At 34.7% G+C, this 22,476-nt stretch overlaps 1 protein-coding gene across 8 annotated transcripts in view; it reads left to right on the top strand.

Annotated features, from left to right (window-relative positions):
- LOC149804599 (MAP/microtubule affinity-regulating kinase 3-like) overlaps positions 1-22,476 on the top strand; it is a 184,194-nt gene that overhangs the window by 133,099 nt on the left and 28,619 nt on the right. For 7 of the 8 annotated variants that reach the window (XM_089942108.1, XM_089942117.1, XM_089942151.1 and 4 more), the window contains exons 15-17: positions 368-570; positions 5,721-5,858; positions 14,647-14,889. In XM_089942108.1, coding sequence (XP_089798234.1) covers positions 368-570; positions 5,721-5,858; positions 14,647-14,889 — 584 coding nt within the window. Of the gene's footprint in view, positions 1-367; positions 571-5,720; positions 5,859-14,646; positions 14,890-17,880; positions 18,050-22,476 lie in introns of those variants that run through there. The other variant, XM_089942160.1, reaches the window with a different exon arrangement.

Below are 22,476 nucleotides of genomic sequence, written 5' to 3'. Positions count from 1 at the left end.
AACAGTAAAACGACTCACCCTGATCTGCTGGCACATTTGCTATGGCAGATCGATGACCATGTTTGCAGTTCACTTATGAAGTCTGAGTGTATATGTTAAATTTTATCAAAGCTCATAGCAACATAGTTGTGCAGCATTATATATTCTTTGCTTTTCAGGCTTGTGTGAAAAATTACATAAATTACAGTAATCTTTTTGTGAATGATGACAAGAGTAATGACATTTTTGAGACAGAGTTTTTTATGTGGTCGGAAGAGGTGGCTTATATATACTTGAACAACATTTAAATAAATTTGTTGTTTTGTACTTTTATATGCTTTGTTCGGTTAAGATGAGGAGAAGACTATATCTTTAAGTTCTTTTTCAGGCAAGTTCAGCAAGCCCAGCTAGGCCAGCTGTCCCAAAGAAGAGTGGTTCTGCAACATCCTCCTCAACTTCTACCCCTAAAAACAGTGTAATTCATAACACAAGCATCCCTAAAAGGAGTGGAACTTTCAGTCCTGGAGATGCCCGGGTTCCGACTCCCCAAGAAAAACCAACTAGAGCAACTAATGGTCAAGATGTTAGAAGGTACTTTTCATAGTAGTTTCTTATTATATGAATTACGTTCTTGTCATTTCTTATATATTGTTTCAGATCATTTCAGTGTTGTGATTACAGTATTTACTTCATGCTTTTGGATGCCAGAAATAATTAATTTTTTATGTTGAAAATATTTAGGGACAGAGAAAATACTTTTCACCAGAACTGTAATAAAAAACTTTGGTTTTGGAGTGTGTGTGTGTGCAAGAATAACAACGATTTTAACTTTTGGAGGGGGCTTGTTAATAATTTGTGTGCAACAGCGGTATTATGAAATGAAACTCTTGTGGTCAGTGTATCAGTTGCATTTGACATCTTTTAAGTAGATGTTGTTTCCAAATGAGAACAGTAATTTATCAATGTCAGTGAAATCGGAGTTGTTAGAACTGCCACACATGATAATCTCACTTGGTACAAGATTAAGCTGTTTCAGCAAAATTGGTAGTCTTTACAAAAACTGTCAAAGACTATTGGAACCTTAATGGCAAGAAGCACATACCCCCCCCCCATTTTTTCTTTATTCTAATTTCCTGATTTACAGTTCCTTGTATAGTCTGTATGTGCAGTAATTTTCATGTAGATTGGCATTCAGCACTTGAACAGTAATGGACGATGAAGTGTTATGCCTTGTTAACATGATCTGCATTTTCATTGCCATGTGTTATCATACAATTCAAAAATTAATGTTGACATCTGAATGGGTTGTTGTTCAACAAGGAAAAGAATCATGCTTGAGCATTGTGACTTAAAGCAATCTCTCTCTCTCTCATTAAAAAAAACGCTTTAAATTTTAAATATATGACTAATATCATTTACCTAAATGGGGAAGTAGTGTATTACCTCTCCTTACCAGAATGGAATTGAATCTGGCATATATAAAGGTAAATATTTTGTAAATTTCTTTATCTACCAAACCATTTTTTGTTGTTGATTGATTTGGAATATCTGTTACAAAAAAAGGGTAAATATATTCAGTCTGCATCTTCATCTTGTGATGGATCGGCCATCTCAGTTTATCCTTCCTTTTAGGAAATGCTGTTTTTTTTTTCTCTGAGGAAACAATTTCAAAATGGAACTTGTTACTGCAGTTGATAAATATCTCTCTTTATCAATTGATTGATCTCAACTTGCCAATAATATCTAATCAAAACTGTCAGTAGCCACCTCCAAACTGGCCTTTGTACAGAGATGACCACATTTTGCAGCTTCATTTTTTAAGCTTGATTTATGAACAAATACCATGCATGAATACCATTGTTGTTATTATTTACAATTATTATTCTTATTTTTATCATTATTGGTACTTCTGTTTAATGCATTATCATTTTTTTGGTAAACAGATTAAGTTCAGTGTATCATTGAACACAATTATAAAACACATGTATATGTTGTCCTCTCACAAAATTTCATTCTACATAAGATTAGTGTACCAGACTCACTTTAATCCATCCTATAAATTAAATCATAATTGGCTTCAAAAACGCATTGATCTTAGTTTTGTGCACCATGATGAAGCACTAATTGAGAGCTTACATATGAGTCTGAAATACAGGACTGTCTCCTTTTTTTGTGTGTTCCAGTTTGTATAATTTGGGTTAGAAACAGCTGTTGACACTTTAAACAGTATCTGGATTAACCAGTTGCTCAACTCACTGAAATCAAAAGGCACATAGCTTCACAAGTGACCTCTGATGAATAGGGAAGTCAAAAGACATTTTGTGTGATGTTTGTAACACATGAAACAAATCTTTGTCTGCCTTTACAAACAAGCTTGTAAATATTGAATGACCTCCAGTTTTTAAAGAAAAGAGATGTAACCCATATCTCTCATCAGAAATGAACTTTTTTTCATTAGAGGTAGATTTAATTCACAAGCAAAGAGATGAAGATGTCAAACCATACCTGTTATGCTGGCACAAAAGCTAGCTCCGATTTCTGCTGCTGTAAAATGACTGGTTTTCCCACCATTCAGCAAATGAATTGCTTCATCCCTTTTCCCTGATGATAAGCACCTCACTTTTGAATAATATATATTGACATGTTCGAGTTGCACTGACTGTAATGAAATTCTGCTGAGCACAAGTGAAATAAATATTTAGACATCAGTTCACATAATACACTTTATCTAAGCAATGTCTTCTGCTTGGAGCAAAAGTTAAATTGCCTACACTGAGTGGTCATTGACAGCTCAAGCAGTAGGAAACCATTATTTTGTTAAGAGAAGTCTGGTTGCTGACTGTGGAAAGCAGATGATTATTATATTAGGAAATTTGATATGAGGAAATTAGAATGCTAATTGTGACTAGGTGGCTATTATATAAAGGTGACCATTCCTGTAGATTTGACTGATATATAATATTAAACTTCCTAATTATCTGACACTTTTCCACAAGATTCGAATCTAAAGCTTTGGTTGGTTATCTTAATATGGCAAGAAGCTAAGACGATTGATTCATTTACATTTGCTCTACTCATGGGATCAAGGTCACACTTCTAGATAATTTGTTACAGTTTTGGTTCAGATTTGTCATTGCTTTTCATTTCTTAAAGCACTTGATGAATTTTGTTCATATTTTGGATAATTCATGCCACAGCATGCTCACTCATCCTTTTGAGTTTGAGGCCAAGGTCACATGGCACAGCAGTGCTTTGCTTTTAGGATTAAGAGAAAAGCCAAGGTCATCTTGTCCCTTAATAGCCATGGTCTTAACTAGATTTCATCTCAGTGGATAATCAGGAATTGTCAGTTTATTTGGGTCATGTGAATTAAACTGTCATCTTATATTCTTACCATAGTTTACTTGTTTGTTGTTGTAAAATCTAATGCTTGATTAACTTAAAATTACTGCCAGCTCTTATTATTTTATGCCTATTCACTGGCCATGTAATCAGTATAACTATAATGCAACCATGGAATTAATCAAAATCACACCTTTTTTTTTTTTTCTTCAGTGAAGCAGAATTTAGCAAGGAAAATGAATTTGCACTTGTATCATTCCAGTGAAAGAAACTGATACAATGTAGCAAAGGTTTTATTAAGTAAGAATTCAGAGAGAGAGAAAGAGATTTTTCAAAAGTAATTTCCATTTTTTACCTGCACACAAACGTTGTATTTCATATGTGCTGAATACACTAAATTAAATCTAAAATTTAATGGTGCCAAAGTATGTGATTTACACTATTGTAAAGCATTTACAATCTATTTGCAAAGATGTACCAGAACAAACTTCAGGATTTCATTTAGCCAGAGGTGTCAGACTATTAAATAGTCATTATTGGTTTGTTCATCTTGACAAAAAAAGATAGAAGCTATTAACTTTTTGTCCCTGACCATTTCAGTTATCTTGAAGGGTTTGGATACATGCTTCAAATTGTTATTCTCCTACCATATCTGCAGAGGTTGGTATATAGTGTTGCCCATGTCTGTCCATCACATTGCAACCCATCTGTCTCGAATTTAGCTCCACTTGGTAATTTTAGAAAGACTACCTGGATTGAAACTAAATTTGTACCAGGCTTTATGAAAGAAGACTTGGGTCATTTTAGATTTTCACTCTTTTCAAAGAGATCATAATGAATTGCTGCCCCTGTTTGCCTTTAAAATTATTTAATCATATCAATGGAGGTATTCATTTTTCCCTGAAGCATATTCAGCTTTTTATCTTTTTTTTTATTTTGCTGCCAAAGGTGGATCATATATTCTCTGTCCATTCATCCATTTGTCAGTTTGTTACCTTAAATTTTTACCCATTAACTTTTGTTTTATACCATCCCTTTATAAAACTTTGTAGATGGCTTGCATTTGTGGTAAGGAAGAAACCTATTGTAGATTAAATGGTAAGATATCAAGATCACTGGGACTAAAAGAAAAAAAATGTTTGTTGCAGAATAACATTAATTCTGCTTCACAGACCCAGACCAAACTTTTTGACTGGATTGTACTTGAAGTAAGGAAAAAGTTTATCTGATTTTGATGAAAAGGTCAGAGGTGAAATGTGCTGTGACAGAAAAAGAAAAATGGATTCTATATAACTGCTTAAGATCTACATACATGAAATAATCATTTTGGATAGCTTGGGATGAGAAGGTCAAAGGTCTGGGTAAATGAAAATGGTGTATGCACAAAACATTCAGTTTTCAAACATGTACCTTCAAACATATATCTTCACAAGAGTTTCTGGATGGCTTTTCATAGGAAAGAAGTAAACCTAATACATTTTGGATAAGAAAATCACCAACTGAAAGAAGAAAAGGTTTTTTTACAAGACAGCTTGATGCCTTTTGATTTTGATGTCAGAAATCAAAGGTCAAAGTTGTTATGACTCTTAAGGATATGTATGTGTGTGTGATTTGGATTTTTAACGTAGCTTTAACAATTTTTCAGTCATATTGCTACGATGTCTGCAGTGTGACAGTTTATAGTGATGTCTAGCACTGGGGCATCATGCCGCAGACATGTAGCATGATGTCCCACCCAGTCACATTATCCTGACACCAGGCCGACCAGTCCTAACACTAACCTCTTAATGCTGAGCGCCTAGCAAGGCAGCTGTTAGTACCATTTTTGTAAGTCTTTGGTATGACTCAGCCAGGGATCGAACCCATGACCTCCCACATCTGAGCTCTTAAGGATTTAAAGGTACAGCAACTTTTGTTTACGAGTTAGTTCCATGACTAAACTTTGTGGATGGCATACACTTACGGTACTAACGAAACCTTTAGATTTTGAGTTCGAAAGGTTAAAGATAAGTCTGACAAGTTTCTCATGGTTTCTGTACAGCAGGTTTAGTTCAGGAGTACATACCTGTACTTTTGTTCAAGCTTATTGACACCTGTTGGACAACAATCTCCAAATTTTACCATGAGAAGGCTTGTAACATACTGTTTATGGTACACTTGTTTTCAACAGTTGCTCAGTTTCTTTCATAATCATAACCATTTAATTACCACAGATTGCTTACCAATCATGCTAACTTTTGAGGTTGAGCATACCCACACCTTCATCAACAAATTGTTATTTATGGTATGATGTTAAACGCTGTCTAATCTTAAACATTGTAAATGTCATTGTTTTGTATATATATTCTTTTCTTCCGGTTTCACATTTTTACATTTGATGTAATTATTTTTCATTAAAGTCCTCTAACAAATTCAACACCACCAGAGGTTCCATCAGTGGCACGGCCTAAAGGTCATATGAAGTCTGCCAGCACATCTCAGCCTACCCGAACAATAGAACTTCCGCCTATAACAGATGGAGATTCTTATCGGCCCACGTAAGTTGTCAAACAACATTTTTTCTTTAGATAACCCTCATCCTATTGAAGTCAATGTATCCTTATTTCCTCCATCCATCCTTCTATCTATCCATTGTTCCCAACATCACAATATCTTGTGAATGCAACTAGTCTTGCAAAACTTGATGGATTGCCTTTTGAAACTTTGTTAGTTATTATGATCTTCCCCTAAAGATGCACACATCAATAGATATTTTGCTCCTGTAGTTTTTTCTCGCCTCGCTAAGTTAGTTTATGGTTTGGCCTGTGTCCATAACATCTCATCTGCTGTGCATCCATCAACTGTTACTGTTTTCAGGTTCTTGGAAACCACTATATATATTTCAGAGTTTGTTCATATAAAGCCAGTCCTTCATCAAATATAGAGGGGCCCCGAGTGGCCGTGTGGTCTAAAGCGCTGTCCGTTACGGATCAGTGCCATCTCACCTATCTCTGTGTGGGTTCAAGTCTCGGATTCAGCCTATGTGGGTATGTGAGAAAGCTTGCCAGTAGCTTCTTGTGAGTCGGTGGTTCTTTCCGGGGTTTTCCCAGGTTCTTCCTCCACCATTAATACTGGCTGCCATGTATAGCCTTTCGTGTGCTGAAAAATGGTGTTAAATCCTACAACAACAACAACATCATCAGATATGGACACTGCTACTAAGAATAGAAAAATCTTTGCACATCATCTCCAAATCACTCGCCAGAATTCAACCATGTTTGACAGAATTCATCCTGACATGGATGGCTTTCAAGTTTGCACAAATGATGCCAATCAGATCACCATCAAATATGGCCAGCAATATTTAATTTTTTAAAATTTAAACAGCTTCTTAGAAACCACTTGAATGAAATGACAAATTTTCAAATTGGCCATCATTATGGCCATGTTGAATGTAAGATCAGCACCATGTTCATCACAATGAGTCTTGGTGAAAACTTTGTTTCAGAACTGCCATCCTTTTATAGGGAGTAGCAATAAGAAGATTTTCAAGCAGGCTGTCATGGTGGCCATATTGGATGTTGTACTTTTACCATTTTATGCCCAACTAGATATCATAAGAAATCTTTATTCTAGACAAAGTTCCTTGACCAAACTTGGTGGATGGCTTGTACTTTAGTTTATAAAGCAACCTTGGATTACAGGATCAAGAGGTCACAGTCATGGCAAGTCAAATAAGCAAGTGATTTTCATACTGTAACATCACTTCAAACTATATTTACCAAAGATCCAGCTCTTGGAAACTCATGGTCAATAATCTCCTAAGTTGCCCAACTAGTTTCTCCATAAGGTCTATTAAACAAGGAGTGAACAAGTAATGTGCCAGCCACATTGCTCTTTGTTCCCTTTATTTATAGAGATTTTTTTTAAAAAAACCTTCATGGGCAAAACCTTGTAAGCATGAATAAGCAAATATCACTTGAAGTAGACATGACAAATTATTGTACTAATTTGTCGAATAACTTTTTTGTTTTTAGTCCCATTAAAGCAATTTTTCTTTATTTTTGTTTACCCATTTTTGAATCTGTTACTAAGATGAAGCTTTATTTTATTTTAACTAACCCAGTTGTTTTGATCTTCTGAGTGGAAGAGTAAGATCAAAACCTTGAAAATTGGGAACTGTTTGTATTACATTAATTCCCTTTTATTCAGCATGCTGGATTATTACTTTCCTTTTTTCAAATACCAGTGTCACAGAATAAATGTTTTGGAATTTTCGTCATGAGGTGGGGGAGATGGTTTTGCTTATAAAAACAAATCCCTTCAAGTTAATAGAACATATTTCAAATTTTCCTTTTAGATGAACTTTGTTTTAAACCAAGGTTCTGATATTGAATCGGCATTGGAATGGCAGATACAGGTACTGGTTTATGGATGTTACAGGAAGCTTTAACCTTTGCTTTAAAAAACATAAAAAATTCTACACTTTCAGCCTAGCTTCCTTGCCAGTTCAGCACTAAAACTCGTTTTGAAAAAAAATTGAATGACCTAATTGTATGGCTGCCATATTTACACAGTTTAACTACCCAGTGAACTGCTTGTATACATTTAGAAAATTGATGAACATGTAGATGAACTTAATGTCGATGTTACTGATGCAGGAACTGTCTGTTTTGAAGTACATTTTTACATTGCTGTTCAAGAGGTATGTTTAGAAGGATTGTTTTTTTAAAGTATGTCTGAACTTCACATTGAATGTGTCATTGCTTGGAAAAAGCCAAAGTTGAACAAACTTTATTGTGGCACACATTAAACAACATTACAGATAAGGTTGTTTCACTGGCAATGCTATTAAAATGTTAAACAACAAACCTTTGATTAACAACATTTTATTTTAAAGAAACTCCTTCTAGTTTTGTAAGCCCACCATATTCTTAGTCATTGTACATCCTGCACAAGCATTCCGTGCGCATGTGCACATAGAATATCTGGTTGCATTTATTTATTACTTTTTTTTTTTCAGCTAGTGGGCATATGCATAAAAATGCCAGCCAGTATGCTTTTGGCATAATCATTATACTTTTTTCAGCTAATTACATCTTACGCTCACTTGTATCTTCATTATGCTTTCTTGATGCATTTATAAAAAAAAATTAAGCAATAAAAAATTGTGTTTATCAGTTTCATGTCTTTAATCCAACACATCTTATAACTTTGAGAATATTCTAAAGAAAGACTGCTGCATAAGAATACCGTAAGGGTACATTTGTCCATCCTAGACCGAGTTGTACTTTATTTTCTATTTTTAGCAGCTTTATATGACACATTTCCAAGAAAATAGATTGGTTTCTTCAGTATGAAAACTTGTCTTACAGACTCATTATCCTTTCAACAATATATTTAGGCAGTGTACCAGTCTTTACTTTAAAAAAAAAAGGTACCATATGTTAAGAGAAACAAGCATTATTTATATGACTCGTTATGTTACGTGACTGAAAAATGTTAGAGAATGGTCTTTTTAAACCTGAAAATATGTCAGATCAGAAAGATGACAAGTCAGTTGTACTTTGCAAATTTAAACAAGTAGAATATAGCAAAAGTTAGACATGTTGACTAGTAGGGAGTGTTATATATCAATAGTTTATCAGTATTCTGTGTTTGTATTCTGGTACTTCTCCAAGTGGACTTTGCCCATTTTTGACCAAAATTTTAACCAGCTGCAGATCTAAGTTATTAGCAAAAATAAATGTACACTTTTCATGCAGTTTGCTATACTTATAGCAATTGATACAGGTCTTTTGCCTTTTATTTTCGCAGTAAATATAATATACAGATTATGCACATATGCTTTTTTTGCCACTTTTAACAGCACTAATTGCAGTTATACCTCTCAAAAGGTTGGCGTGTGTGTATATATATCTATATCTATATATATATATATATATATATATATATATATATATATATATATATATCTCAGTAGGAAATAATATTATGATCCTATGTATGTTTTTCCTAAATTATCAGAAATATTCAACAAAGACATATTCTTACATACTGTGAAAATAAAAGGTGAAAGACATATCAGTTGACATAAGCACAAGTTGAATGAGGTATGGTATGCACATCATAAGTTGCTCAGTAAGCCTAAAGGGTACATAGGGGAAAGGATAAGTTTCTAAGGGGCCAACAATTTAATATTTTTGGGTGACTGTGGCATGGAATTCTCTTATGTATCAGGACTTTTTTTCTTTTACCAGAAGAATATTTTTAAAAACAATTTTAATGATATAATAGTTTTTTTTTTTTTCTCCAATATATCAGAGCAAGATCATCTCTTTCAAGCTGAGGCTGGAATTTTTTCCCAAATAATCCCACCCCCACCCATATAAAAATTTGGTAATTGCTTCAGTTAAACAGCATCATTTTAGTTACTGTAAACCATAGAGATGTGTTAATACTTGTTAATTGTCACAACCTAAACACCAAGCAGTAATTGAAGTCTAAATGATCTATTTTTTTAGATGACTAATGAGATTTTAATACTAAGTGGTTGCATGAATATGTATCTTCACAGGACCAGATTTGAGCTCACTATGATTTTATTTGTTTCCTCTGTTTTGTACCCATTTGAGACTTGGAAACCACATACAAATTCTGAACTGAAGTTGATCTTCATTCCTCAATGTTAAGAAAGTTGTCATGTTTCACTGACGGAGTACATTTCCCTGTTTCATCTCGCCTGACCATAATGCCAGTGATTCTCAGTAAGGTATAGTCCTTCATCCATTGTATATCATCATCCAGATGCCATCCAGCTATTCAAAGACCCGTAAACTGCTTTGATGAGGTTGCAGGTTTTAACCCAGCATAGTCATACCAAAGACTTATCAAAATGTTACTAGCATCTACCTTGCTTGGTGCTTGACATTAAGAAGTTAGTGTTATGACTGGTTGACGTGGTGTCAGGATAACATGTCTGTATTGGACATGATGCTACATGCCCGTGGCAATATCCCTAGTGCTAGACATATTATAAACTGCCACACTGCAGATATTGTACAAATATGACTCACATTGTTAAGCTATGTTAAAAATCAAAATCTCTTGCACACACAGACCTCCAAACCATTTCAAGCAAACGTGGCACAAAACTCCCTGGCTTAAAGGCCTTTCAGATTCATACAAATGATGCCAGTCTACCATGAAATTTTACACACATTTTTTGATCCCAAGGTCTAGCTGTCCCTAGATGAAATAGTTATCGCTTCCCCTGAATGGATGTTCATATCAACATGAGGTTTCTGCTGAAAGACTTCACGAGTTAACAAGTCGGTCCTAAATGAAAATTGTGCTGATCATCCAGTGTGGCCACAATGGCAGCCATCTTGAAAATTTTGTCACTACTGCTCCTGAATGGTCATATCAACATTGGGTTTTCAATAAAAGACTTTTTATGGTATCTAATTGGTCCTAAATGAAAACGGTGCCAATCTTTCAGATCTATGCATATGATGTAAATATGCCATAAACTGGTTGCAACTAATAAATATGGAAGATCCTTTAAATAACTTCTCAACCAAAAAGAACTCGATAGAATTTGACCAAATTTTACAGATAGCATTCTGGCATGAATGGCTTTTATATTTTTGTGAATGATGCCAATGTGCCATCAAATATGGCTTCTGTTAAGAAACTCAAAAAAAACTAATAACTTCTGTGTAACTGTTTAACAGCAACTGAAACAAATTTTGACTGAAAGCACAACAATTTGACAGCCTTTCATATTTATTTAAATGATTCCATTCCATCATTATATATGACTGTAATTACTCTGAGTAGAAAACATTTATGTAACTTTATCTCAAGAAGCAGCTGAACAAAATTGACAAACTTTGATACAAAGCATATTGGCTTAAGGGCTTTTAATATTGGGCTAATAATGCTGATAGGCATCAGATATGGATGAAGATATATAAAGAAACCATGAAACAACTGTGTCCATAAGATGTGCAATTGATAGCATCAGAGGAATTCCAGAGAAAGCATCCTACTGCCACAGATTAATTGGCAACTGCACTTTTAACCAGATCTCAGCCAGTTGAGTGATTTGATGCTCACGTGTTCCTCTTGTGATCTTACTTGGTCATACGACTAATTTCAAGCCTCTTGTGATCTTATCTGGTCATGCAACTAATTTCAAGATGTTTGGTGATTTTATTATGAGCAAGATCTATACATATTAATGAGATGTTTGCATCTGGTTGCCTGAGTTTGACTATTTTTTGATGGATTGTGATCAAACTATATAAATTGGCTAATGTCATTAGGATCTTATAAGTATGTGTTTATGAACTTAATCCATGCATATTAATAAGGTGACTTAGATATAACTTGTTAAATGGTCTTGTATCTTGAAGAAGTTGGATAAATTGGTCATGAACAAGATGCATGCATATTTATTTGGTATCTGAGTTGCTGAGCTTGTTACTAGTCTGAAGAGTGAATTTTGAATGGATTTTTCTCCAGCTTGGTTGTTGTTGTTGTGGCGTTCAGTGCCATTTTTCAGCACATGATAGACTATGTATGGCAGCCAGTATTAATGGTGGAGGAAGAACCACCGACCCAGGAGAAGCTACTGGCAAGCTTTCTCACATACCCACATTGGCCGAATCCTAGACTTGAACCCACGTAGACAGGTGAGATGGAAGTAATCTGTAATGGAGAGCGCTTTAAACCACTCAGCCACTTCTCCAGCTTGGTAAATAAACTTATAACATCATGATGTTAGATACCTCATGGTGTTAGAGTCTATAATGAGTGAGATCTGCAGATATGACGAAGTGTTTTGCATTCGATTGGCTGAGCTTGTTATATCTTTAGAGGTTACATATGATTTAAAATAAGTTTACATCATCAAGGTATTTGGATAAGTTCAGTTATTATATGCATATTACTTGTACCGTAAACACAAAAAGATGTGTGCCATTTTAAAATTAGCATTACATGCCATTTATTTGTTCTTGGGTTTAATACCATTTTTCAATACACAATAGCTATACATGCTGGCCTGTATAACTAGTGGAGGAAGAACAAGGCAAATGCCTGGTAAAGAACACCCACCCACAGGAAGCTACTGGCATGCTTTTCCTCACATACCCACACTGGCTGAGCCCAAGACTCAAAGCCATGCAGACACAAGTGAGATGGAATTAATCCATAAAAGTAGTGCTGAGACCTCTTGTCCACCTGCAGCACATACATGCCATTTTCTGTCTTTCTGAATGATGTATATTATTGAATAGTATATAGATTTTGTTCTTATTGAGAAAAATTACATAATTCTCTTGGAAATGCAAGGGAAATGTTGTTATTGCATTAGTTAATTGATTTCTTGACGTCTGCTGCTGTCTCATCTAATTTTGACTCATCCCACATTTAAAATAATGAAATTGTTTAGACTTGTTTAATTCATTTATATTATTGACCAGATAATATTTTAAAGATACTTTCATATATGTTAAATCATATTCATAATCATATCTTGGTTTTAGTATCCATGTCAGAACCAGTTAAGTTTGTTCATTAACTGGTACTGTGAGGCTACATAAGCCACCTTAGAGAAACGGTCAGCTGTTATGTCATAGGATGAGTGATAATCAGGCCACTTATTTCTCATAATGGCATTTTTATTTTTGGGCAGTATTGGCAAATGTCAGTATTAAGATTATAAAATGAATATTATTACCCGCTACCACCATTTTTATAGTTAATAAACAGGAACAGATACTTTCTCTAGCAACTGAACAGGAACAGATACTTTCTCTAGCAAACTAAATCGTGACTCCATAACTTCCGACCTTATCACAAGGCCATCTGCTATAAAAAGTACCTATTCCTGTTCATTATTAAGATTGTATTAAAGTTTGTGAAAACCCTATATTTTCTTTCATCGTTTACGGTAATCACCTGAAACTGATTATTTTATGTAAAAACTTTTGTATCATGATTTACTAAGGTTCTTGGTCTCATTTGCTTAAGGAAAATCTGCATTGGTGCCATTCATAGGCAAGATGCCATGTTCCATTATTATTTTTATATATTTGAAGTATGTCATGATCTGCAGATGGCACTCTTTGCATCATATAATTGCCATTAATGAAGACTTCATTGTTGACTGAAAATCTAGCTGAGGTTACCATTAAAACCAGTTAAATGGATATTGATTTGATTTCAAATTTGTATACCACATTATACCTACACGTACCTCTCATTCTAATCAAAACTCGAAAAAAGAATTTGCCTTACTGGAAGCATGTTTCTGCATCCTTGTCTGCCTTGTGAGACAAACGTGGTTACCATGATGCAGTGTATCCCCTAGAGGTGCAAGAATGAGAGTAAAAATTTTTTTAGGTGTCCGAACTGGCAGTCAGACTGAGCAAAAGAGCAAACTTTGGCACAAATGGGGGTAAAGGGAAACACTGATGCACATCTGAAATCTTCTTGCCACTTAATAACTTAATTGTGTCTCAGAAACATATCATGTATAAGCTTTATTCAGGAATACCATACTGAGTGAGACAGTGCAGATCCAAAATAGAGATATCCTTGTATAGGGAACCAACTTGTGTGTGTGTGCATGCGTGTGTGTGTGTGTGTGTGATGGCACCCTAGCACAATCTTAATTACACAGCAAGGTTAGGTATGAACACAAAATGAAAATAAAGAGAAAATAATGTAAAGTTCTTAAAGTCAAATTAAAAAATTCATTTAACTGCAATTTTTTAAAAGACAACCTCATGGGACATATCTTAGGGCAAAAGTTTGCCATGCATTAGTTGCTTCATGCAACATGCAGAAGGATGTTTTGGGCCTGTTCTACTTCGTCCAGCCTGCAGGTATGAGTTTGTTGGGGGAGACATGAATTTACTAAAATAACATTTTAAGTGCACAGTGAATATGTTATGTTCAGTATGGTAACTAATAAATGAAGAAACCTGTTTGTTCTTTCTCATCGAAACTTATCAATTTTACAGGGATTGAAATAAATGTTAACTCGCAACCACCTAAATTTGAAAAACTAAGATTGAATGATATTAATTTTGTTACTTCTTTGAGGTATGATACATCTTTGATGACTTTGGTATAAATTTCACAACAGTAATGTATGTACTGATTGGAACCTGCTTAAGGCTTGGCTTTGATCTCTGGATCCAGCATGCTTGAGGGTAAGTGGTTGTCTTGAGGATTTCTGGTCCCTTTTCCTCTTAGATAAGCCTTCATGGAAAATACATTATATCTTGTCTAAATAAAACTTAAGATATTATAGATTTATTTTCATTTCAGCACTGCCCCTGGGAAACCAGTCGTGCCTATTTCTCCAACTCCGAAACCCAACACAGCAGCTCTTTATAGAGGCACAGCTAGTCGTAACACATTCCATGGTGGTCCAATACGAGATAGACGACAGAATGCTAACCAATACAATGGACCTGGTGGCATCCCCATTCATACTCAGGATACCTCAGCTGTGGGCACATCTGGCCGATTCTCCATTTTCAATAAACTTACATCAAAGTTTAGCCGAAGGTATTCATGATTATTAATTTGTAAGTGGTGTATGGACCAAGGATAAGTAGGAATCGGGTACATGAATTATAAAGCCATCAGGTGGCTAAAATGGCTTAATGCAGAGTTTTCTTTGCAAATCAGACGCTTCTTAGAAAAACTGTTGTCCAGTGCAACAGCTTACAGGTATAAAATATTTTTAAAAAAAGACATATCTATTTTGCCCAAAATCTCAGAAGATATGAACATGTTAGCTGGAAAGGGACATAAATTCATGTTAAAGGCCTTTTTCCTTGTGTTAAATAGGTATTTGTTTTAACAGATCTAGCATACATCTGGTATCTTAGTGTTAAATAGCTATTTGTTTTAACAGATCTAGCACACATCTGGTATCTTAGTGTTAAATAGCTAATTGTTTTAACAGATCTAGCATACATCTGGTATCTTAGTGTTAAATAGCTATTTGTTTTAACAGATCTAGCACACATCTGGTATCTTAGTGTTAAATAGCTATTTGTTTTAACAGATCTAGCACACATCTGGTATCTTAGTGTTAAATAGCTAATTGTTTTAACAGATCTAGCATACATCGGGTATCTTAAGTGTTAAATAGCTATTTGTTTTAACAGATCTCGCATACATCTGGTATCTTAGTAGATCAGCTTGAGGAAACGTAAATAATATCTCTTTTAACAATATTACACAGTATTAGTTTTCATTTGGTTCACATCAAACTTCAAGGCCTAAGCTCATAATGGGGGAAGGTGTATTAAGCAAACTTTAATCCTGTGAAAACTAAATACATGGTTTGTAACCTAGAAGGTTCTTTGCAGTAAAATAGTTGAAAAATTATGAATGTTTCACATACAGTGTGAATAAGTTGCCTTGTGTTATAGTCCATACTGTTATGCATATTTGTACTGACAAAATGGACAGTACCCCTTCAAAAGTCATAAATGATTTATTTTATATTAATTTTCATCAATTCTAGTTGGTTTAAGTAGTGGGTGGGGTAAACCTTAGTGGCTTGCTTCCATGTAACCCATGTTTATTTCTCTTGCATTGAAAATCTGGCATGTGTTCAGTGTATCGGTGTTTTGCTAATTCAAACTAATATTCTGCTATTGTATCTTACATGCTTAACTCTTTGTACAGTTTTAAAATTTATAGCATGACTTTAATTTATATCCTACTAATTCAGCCAGTATTTTATTTACTGTTACTAATTGCTCAAGTATATACTTTCAACTTGCTACTTGTTTCACAAATCTGGACATACTGTTGATGGAAAGATGGATAATAGTTAATTGCCTCTGCCTCCACCCAGATTATTGTATGAGAAGTGGTGGAAATTTGTGGGGAGGTGGTGACTTTCAAATCTACTGTTCTTGAGGAAAACAATATAATTTTCATGATTTTATGCATATTGTATGCTGTTGTGAGAATTTATTAGCACAACCAGTGCAATTTCATTTTGTAGTATGAAATTTTAGATTTTATCTTTCATCCTTTATGTTTATCTTGTGGATAAAATCAAATATTTCCCATTGCCTTTCTTAGTGTCACCCAAGATAATGTGGGCATTATTAAAAGTTTATTTTAACCAGAGGTACCAGATAAAAAAGTTTTTTTGTCATTCTAATGTACCAATGACATTCCCAATGGTTGTTGATCAGTAAGATAAAATCCACAGCAGGTATGTGTTTACCGTTATGCTAGAAAACCGGCTATGCTTTACCCTAGGTGGCAGGTTGAAATTAGCAATGATAGTATTCTTTTGAAAGGAATTTACATTTGCTATCTCCTGTTTTGAATTTAGATTTAATCATTTTCTGATATCTCTAGCAATCAAAACATCAACGTTTCACTCTTAACTGATATACTTTTTGTAATTTCAGGGTAAATAAAATAAATATTGAGTTAGAATTAGTAGCAATGCAGTTTTTTTTTAATGTACTGAGAGCGTAAGTGTAAAATCTTTTTTTCATGTATACCTTATTACATGTTTTGTAAAGTGCTTGCCATGCAAAAAACATGGTGCATGTTTTCCATACAAATTCAAACTTTATCTTGAACCTGTCATTTTTACAAATGTTTTGCTTAAATAAATTAATGCACTTTCATGCCTTTTGCTTATAAAAAGATACCTTTGTTTCCTATTATTAACAATGAAATTAATGATGAAGCATCAGCATAGTTTACAAAATTTGTACTATGAATGAGTTTCTCAGGTTCCTTCAACAAAACCAGTCTATGTTCCAGTATGGAATGGATGATATTTTGGAAGGCTAGGTAGGGAGTTTCCAATCCCCAAATGTTAGTTGTAGTGTCAACAGATTTTCCTCAGAATGCAATTTTTTTATAGCTCTCTTGGCTGTAATGTTAAGTGAGTTTATGGCATGGCCCTGTGTGTGTTTTGCATCATCTGTAATGTGTCTATCCATAGTTGCTATTTTAAATTTCTCATAATAAAAAACCACTGGACTGTTTTTGACCAAATTTGTCAGAAAGGTTCCTGGCATTAAGATATTTCAAAGTTAACTAAGTGATGCCGATCTGCCATCATTACTAACAATATATTCTTGCATTGACTTCTAAAAAAATCTGCTCAACAGAATTTGACCAAATATTGCAAATGGCAGCCAGGCATGAATGATTTTCAGGTTCATTCAAATGGTGTTAATATACTATAACATATGATAAGAGTTACAAATAATAGAAAATTACTTCTTTTCAAATAATACTGAATAAACTTAACCAAATATGAGAGAAAGCATACTGGCATGAAGAGCTTTCAGATTTGTACAAATGAAGCCAATCTACCATAAAATAATGTCTCCATTGCTAGAAATATATAAAACCTTTATAACTTGACAAAATTTGATCAAATTTGACAGAAACATTCAGGCTAAAAGGATGTTTATCTGCCATCAGATATGGACACTATTAAATTTTTAAAAAAAATGTCTTTACCTCCAAAACCACTCAAGAAAATGTTATCAAATTTTACAGAAAGCATCCTAAGATAAAAGCCTTTCAATTTTGGACAAATGATGCTGATATGCCATCAGTGGAGATATTGCCAGGATGTGATGGGAATTTCAGAAAAATGATCAAGAGTCATGCAACTGAAAATCTCAATTGAGGAAAGATTGAGCAAATTATTTGGTGTTCCTGTGATTTGTTGTACCCATTGGGCAAATTATTTGGTGTTCCTGTGATTTGTTGTACCCATTGGGCAAATTATTTGGTGTTCCTGTGATTTGTTGTACCCATTGGGCAAATTATTTGGTGTTCCTGTGATTTGTTGTACCCATTGGGCAAATTATTTGGTGTTCCTGTGATTTGTTGTACCCATTGGGCAAATTATTTGGTGTTCCTGTGATTTGTTGTACCCATTGGGCGAGATTTTAATCACATTTCATTTTAATCATATTTCAAATAAAATATTTATCAACTCTTTGTGTTTGTCCATAATGTCAGTTGGGTAGTCATGTTTGTGTGCAAGCATTGGTATGAGTAAGATGTAATGCTGTCTTTGCAGAAAATATAGTTGTCTCTTTGAGAGATATGGCATAATGATCCATTTATCTGCCATGATGGAAATTTATAGTGTATGAAAGATTGATGGCATCTGAGAATCATGTTTAAACATGGAAGTGATTACTCAGAGAAAGTGGAGGAAACAAATATCATCTGTTCTGCCAACACACAGAAAAATTGAATGCAGTGATACAGAATTTTTTCCAGCACATGGTAGGGGAACTGGAGACTATGAAAAAGTCTTTCTCCCACTGCCCCCTCCCCCCCCATTTTGCAGTAAATATGCAGGATCTCCCCCTGGAAATTGTGCTAGCAACTTGGCATCACATACGGCTGAAGATAGAGAAACCATGACAGTTATCTTAACATATGCATGGAAAATGTTTTTTACAGGAGCATCATACTGACCCACATTTCTTGGACATCTGCTTTTGCAAATGATGATTAGGAAGATGCCAGCCATATGAGCAATTTCAGGTGTTCTGAGAGCTTTACGTAGTAGATTTTAATTGCCATATAACCATATTGAACTTAAAGATGTTTACATTGTACAGATATGTTTACATTGTACAGATAGTTGCATCTTCAGATTCTTTACCCAGTTTTGCAATAAGTTTACACAGCAAAGGTAAGATACGATCTTGTGGTTTATTTTATATATATGTAACTCGTTGGAATTTATAGTTAAATCTCATGTTGAGACCAGAGCTGTAAAGATACACTAATATATACAAGTGTAAGCCATAACCAGAATCATGTCATACATAACTTTTATAGAATAGTTCTTAACAGTAGACTATACAATTATTAGTACTCATCCTTTGGTCTACGTCTTGAATTTAACAGTTTCTTAACAGATAACATGTTCTTGGATTGATTGTACAAACAATGTAGAAATCTGGTTTTGAATATTTGACTGGTTGGTTTGACTGTAAGAACATTGTAGAAATCTGGGTTTGAATAGTTGATTGGTTGATTGAGCAACAATGTAGAAATTGATGTTTGATTAGTTGATTGGTTGGTTGATTGAGTAATTGGTGTTCAACAGCATATCAGCACCTGAAACCTGTGTAGTGCAAAGAGCACAAGAGTTTATTGCTTTGCCAGTGGACACCACTGCAGCTGACACAGGCTGGTCTTGGAAGTAATTCATCCAGGCGTTATAACCAGTAAGTCATCTTGGCTTCCTCTGGATCTGAATAATCGGTGCTTTTGTTGGCTCTGTATGACTATACCAAAACTAGTATTGTGTAAACTTGACATGTCAGTGTGCTTTTTTGTTCATCAGTCCAACTGTTTACACAGTTCCTCTTTCACCATTGGATTGATTGAGAAAAAAACTGATGTACAGTCTAAATGTCACCTATGCAATAAAACATAATTGCATGAACAATAGTCACTCAGATCTGTGAGGCATTATTTCAGTGACTCAGTTTGGCCCTGTGGAAAGTATTTTCGTCTGTCCAACCTTGGAAAACTTGAAACTACTCTCACCAAGAGTCAAGAGGGGATGTAGAAATTTGCTTGTTCAACTTTTCATTTGTATGTTCCTGTGTTCGTGTATCTGTTTGTTCATTACACCATAAATAGGGACCCTGAGCGGCCGAGTGGTCTAAAGCACTCTTCGTTATGGATCATTGCCATCTCACCTCTGTCTGTGTGGGTTGGAGTCTTGGATTCAGCCATTGTTGGTATGTGAGAAAGCTTGCCAGTAGCTTCTCATGGATCGGTGGTTCTTTCCAGGGTTTTCCCAGGTTTTTCCTCCACCATTAATACTGGCCACCATGTCAAGCCTATCGTATGCTGAAAAATGGTGTTAAACCCTACAGCAACAACAACTACACCATCGGTACCATTGTGACCTAATTTTCATGTTTGAGTGACTAGTGTATTTTCAGATATTCATTAATATAAAATTCTATCTCATTGGTATAAATAACTGCATCAGAAGACTGCTCTGGTGGCCTAGTGGCTAGAGTGTCTACCTCGGATGCGGAAGTCGTGGGTTCAAATCCCGATCAGGTCATACCAAAGACTTATAAAAATGGTACTTACAGCTGCCTCACTTAGGTGCTCAGCATTAAGAGGTTTGTGTTAGGACTGGTCAGCATGGTGTCAGAATAATGGGTGGGACATCATGGTACATGTCTGCGGCATGATGCCCCATTGCTAGACATCACTATAAATTGCCACACTGCAGGCATCATAGTGATATGACTGAAATGAAAAGTAAATCCTGTGGAAATTTAAAAACTTGGAATGACATGTAACACCTGAAGTCGATATGGTCATCAATAGATTGGGAAAATAACTAAGAAAGAAAACAAGTCGTGACAGTTATTGAAAAGATTTATGAAAATACAGTGCATTCACAAAATGCAGATACATAATTCCTATTTAATCAACATTTGGCAGGAATAATACCAAATTAATATGTAGGCAACTGATTTAATTGATTTATATCAGTAGCAATCGGTCACCAACAACACCATCAAAATCTAGTCATCCAACCAGGATGTGACTTGGATAGTTTTGGTTGCTGAAGCTAACATTTGGTTCCTGGGCTGCCAGATATAAATTTTTCTGTTTATGCCATCAGGAGGAGTAATTCCACCATACCAGTCATTAGTTATTACACCCTTTGGAATTTGGTATTTGTATACATTACAAGAAGAGTAGTTTTAGCCCATACTAAAAGTATATCACTGAACTAATTTGCACACTTGAGTGACTCGTAAAATTGCACTGTTGGTATTTTGGACTGCTTGAGTGACATATTTTCAGCTAATTGTTTGTAATGTCTTGATTATCTTTGACCCTGTTTCACCTATACCCCTAGAAATCGGTATGTGGATGCATCCCGGTAAGAGTAAAATAGAAGTACCAAACTTGGACAATGGGACCTAATTTGTACACTTAAGTGATCTGTGTAATTTTGGTTGTTCATTTTCATTTATAATCTGAACATCTTTAGCCATTTTAAACTTTGTCATAAAAACATAGTGGGATGCATGTGAACAGGTGTAACTCACATACACCAAAGGTGTTCTAATTTTCATGTCCTTTGATGTTTGTAATTTCTTTACATTCTCTGTAGTTTAACCTTATTACATTCAAGCTAATCCAACTTGTCTGAACCCTGCACAGATAGAACATTTTCATCATGCATCTTAATGTATATTATATTGTAGTAATATTTTCTTCATGGTGGCTTACCATAAGCATAGATTCACAACTGGGTCAGATTTTGTCTGGACCAGCCTAAATTGTCTTCCATGCCATATGTCTGATGTTCTGAATTCCCATTTCCTAGGCATCAGTGCTCTGTGGGAATTTGTGTTTATATGTTAACTTTATCTTCCAGTCATCATGCTCCTTTAATTGGAGATTTTTGTGTTAGGCAATTTAAAGAGGTGCATGTACATCTTTTGCACAACTACTTTGCAGCTTTGGAGGAATTGCATAGAAATTTGGGGAACCTGGTGAACATTATATTCAGATGTGCATCTTGTTCAGCCATTTTGATTTGACAGATCTTAGAGTTGTGCTTTTGTCAGTAGAGGGTCTGCACCATTTCTTGTATAGAAATGATTATATAATTATGTTGATAAATTATTAACACTCCGTTACTTTTTATGGTGGGAGTGAAAAATATTTCTTGCATTGCAATGTTTCTTTTTCTCTGCTACCAACAAAATTGCTGGACAGAATTAAGAATAAGTAAACACTGCCAAGCATTTGTTTTGTGCTAGCTGGTGCAGTCTGTCGGCTGTCTTGCAAAAGAAATTCAAAAGGTACCTGCTCTGATATCTTCAGCTTACAAATCTCAGAAGGATATTAACAATATGTTGCCTCAGTTATATCCAGGTTTGTAAAATGAAATTGAGCATTTTGTTAATTATTTAAGTTGAAGCGATCAGCTTTTATTTTTAAGCATGGTGAAAATAAATATTTGTAATGTATTTTGAATTGTTTCCAGGGAAAACAGTTGCAGGGTTTAGGATTTCTTTTTGCAAGACTGTATGGATGTGATTTAATTTGATAAATTAATTGATAATGAATATC

This window comes from Sinohyriopsis cumingii, chromosome 2 (genome assembly GCF_028554795.1).
Source record: "Sinohyriopsis cumingii isolate HCF-2022 chromosome 2, ASM2855479v2, whole genome shotgun sequence".
In the NCBI taxonomy this organism is placed as follows: Eukaryota; Metazoa; Mollusca; class Bivalvia; order Unionida; family Unionidae; genus Sinohyriopsis; species Sinohyriopsis cumingii.
The sequence above is the reverse complement of the archived record's forward strand: the minus strand, read 5'-3'. Positions and strand labels throughout refer to the sequence as shown.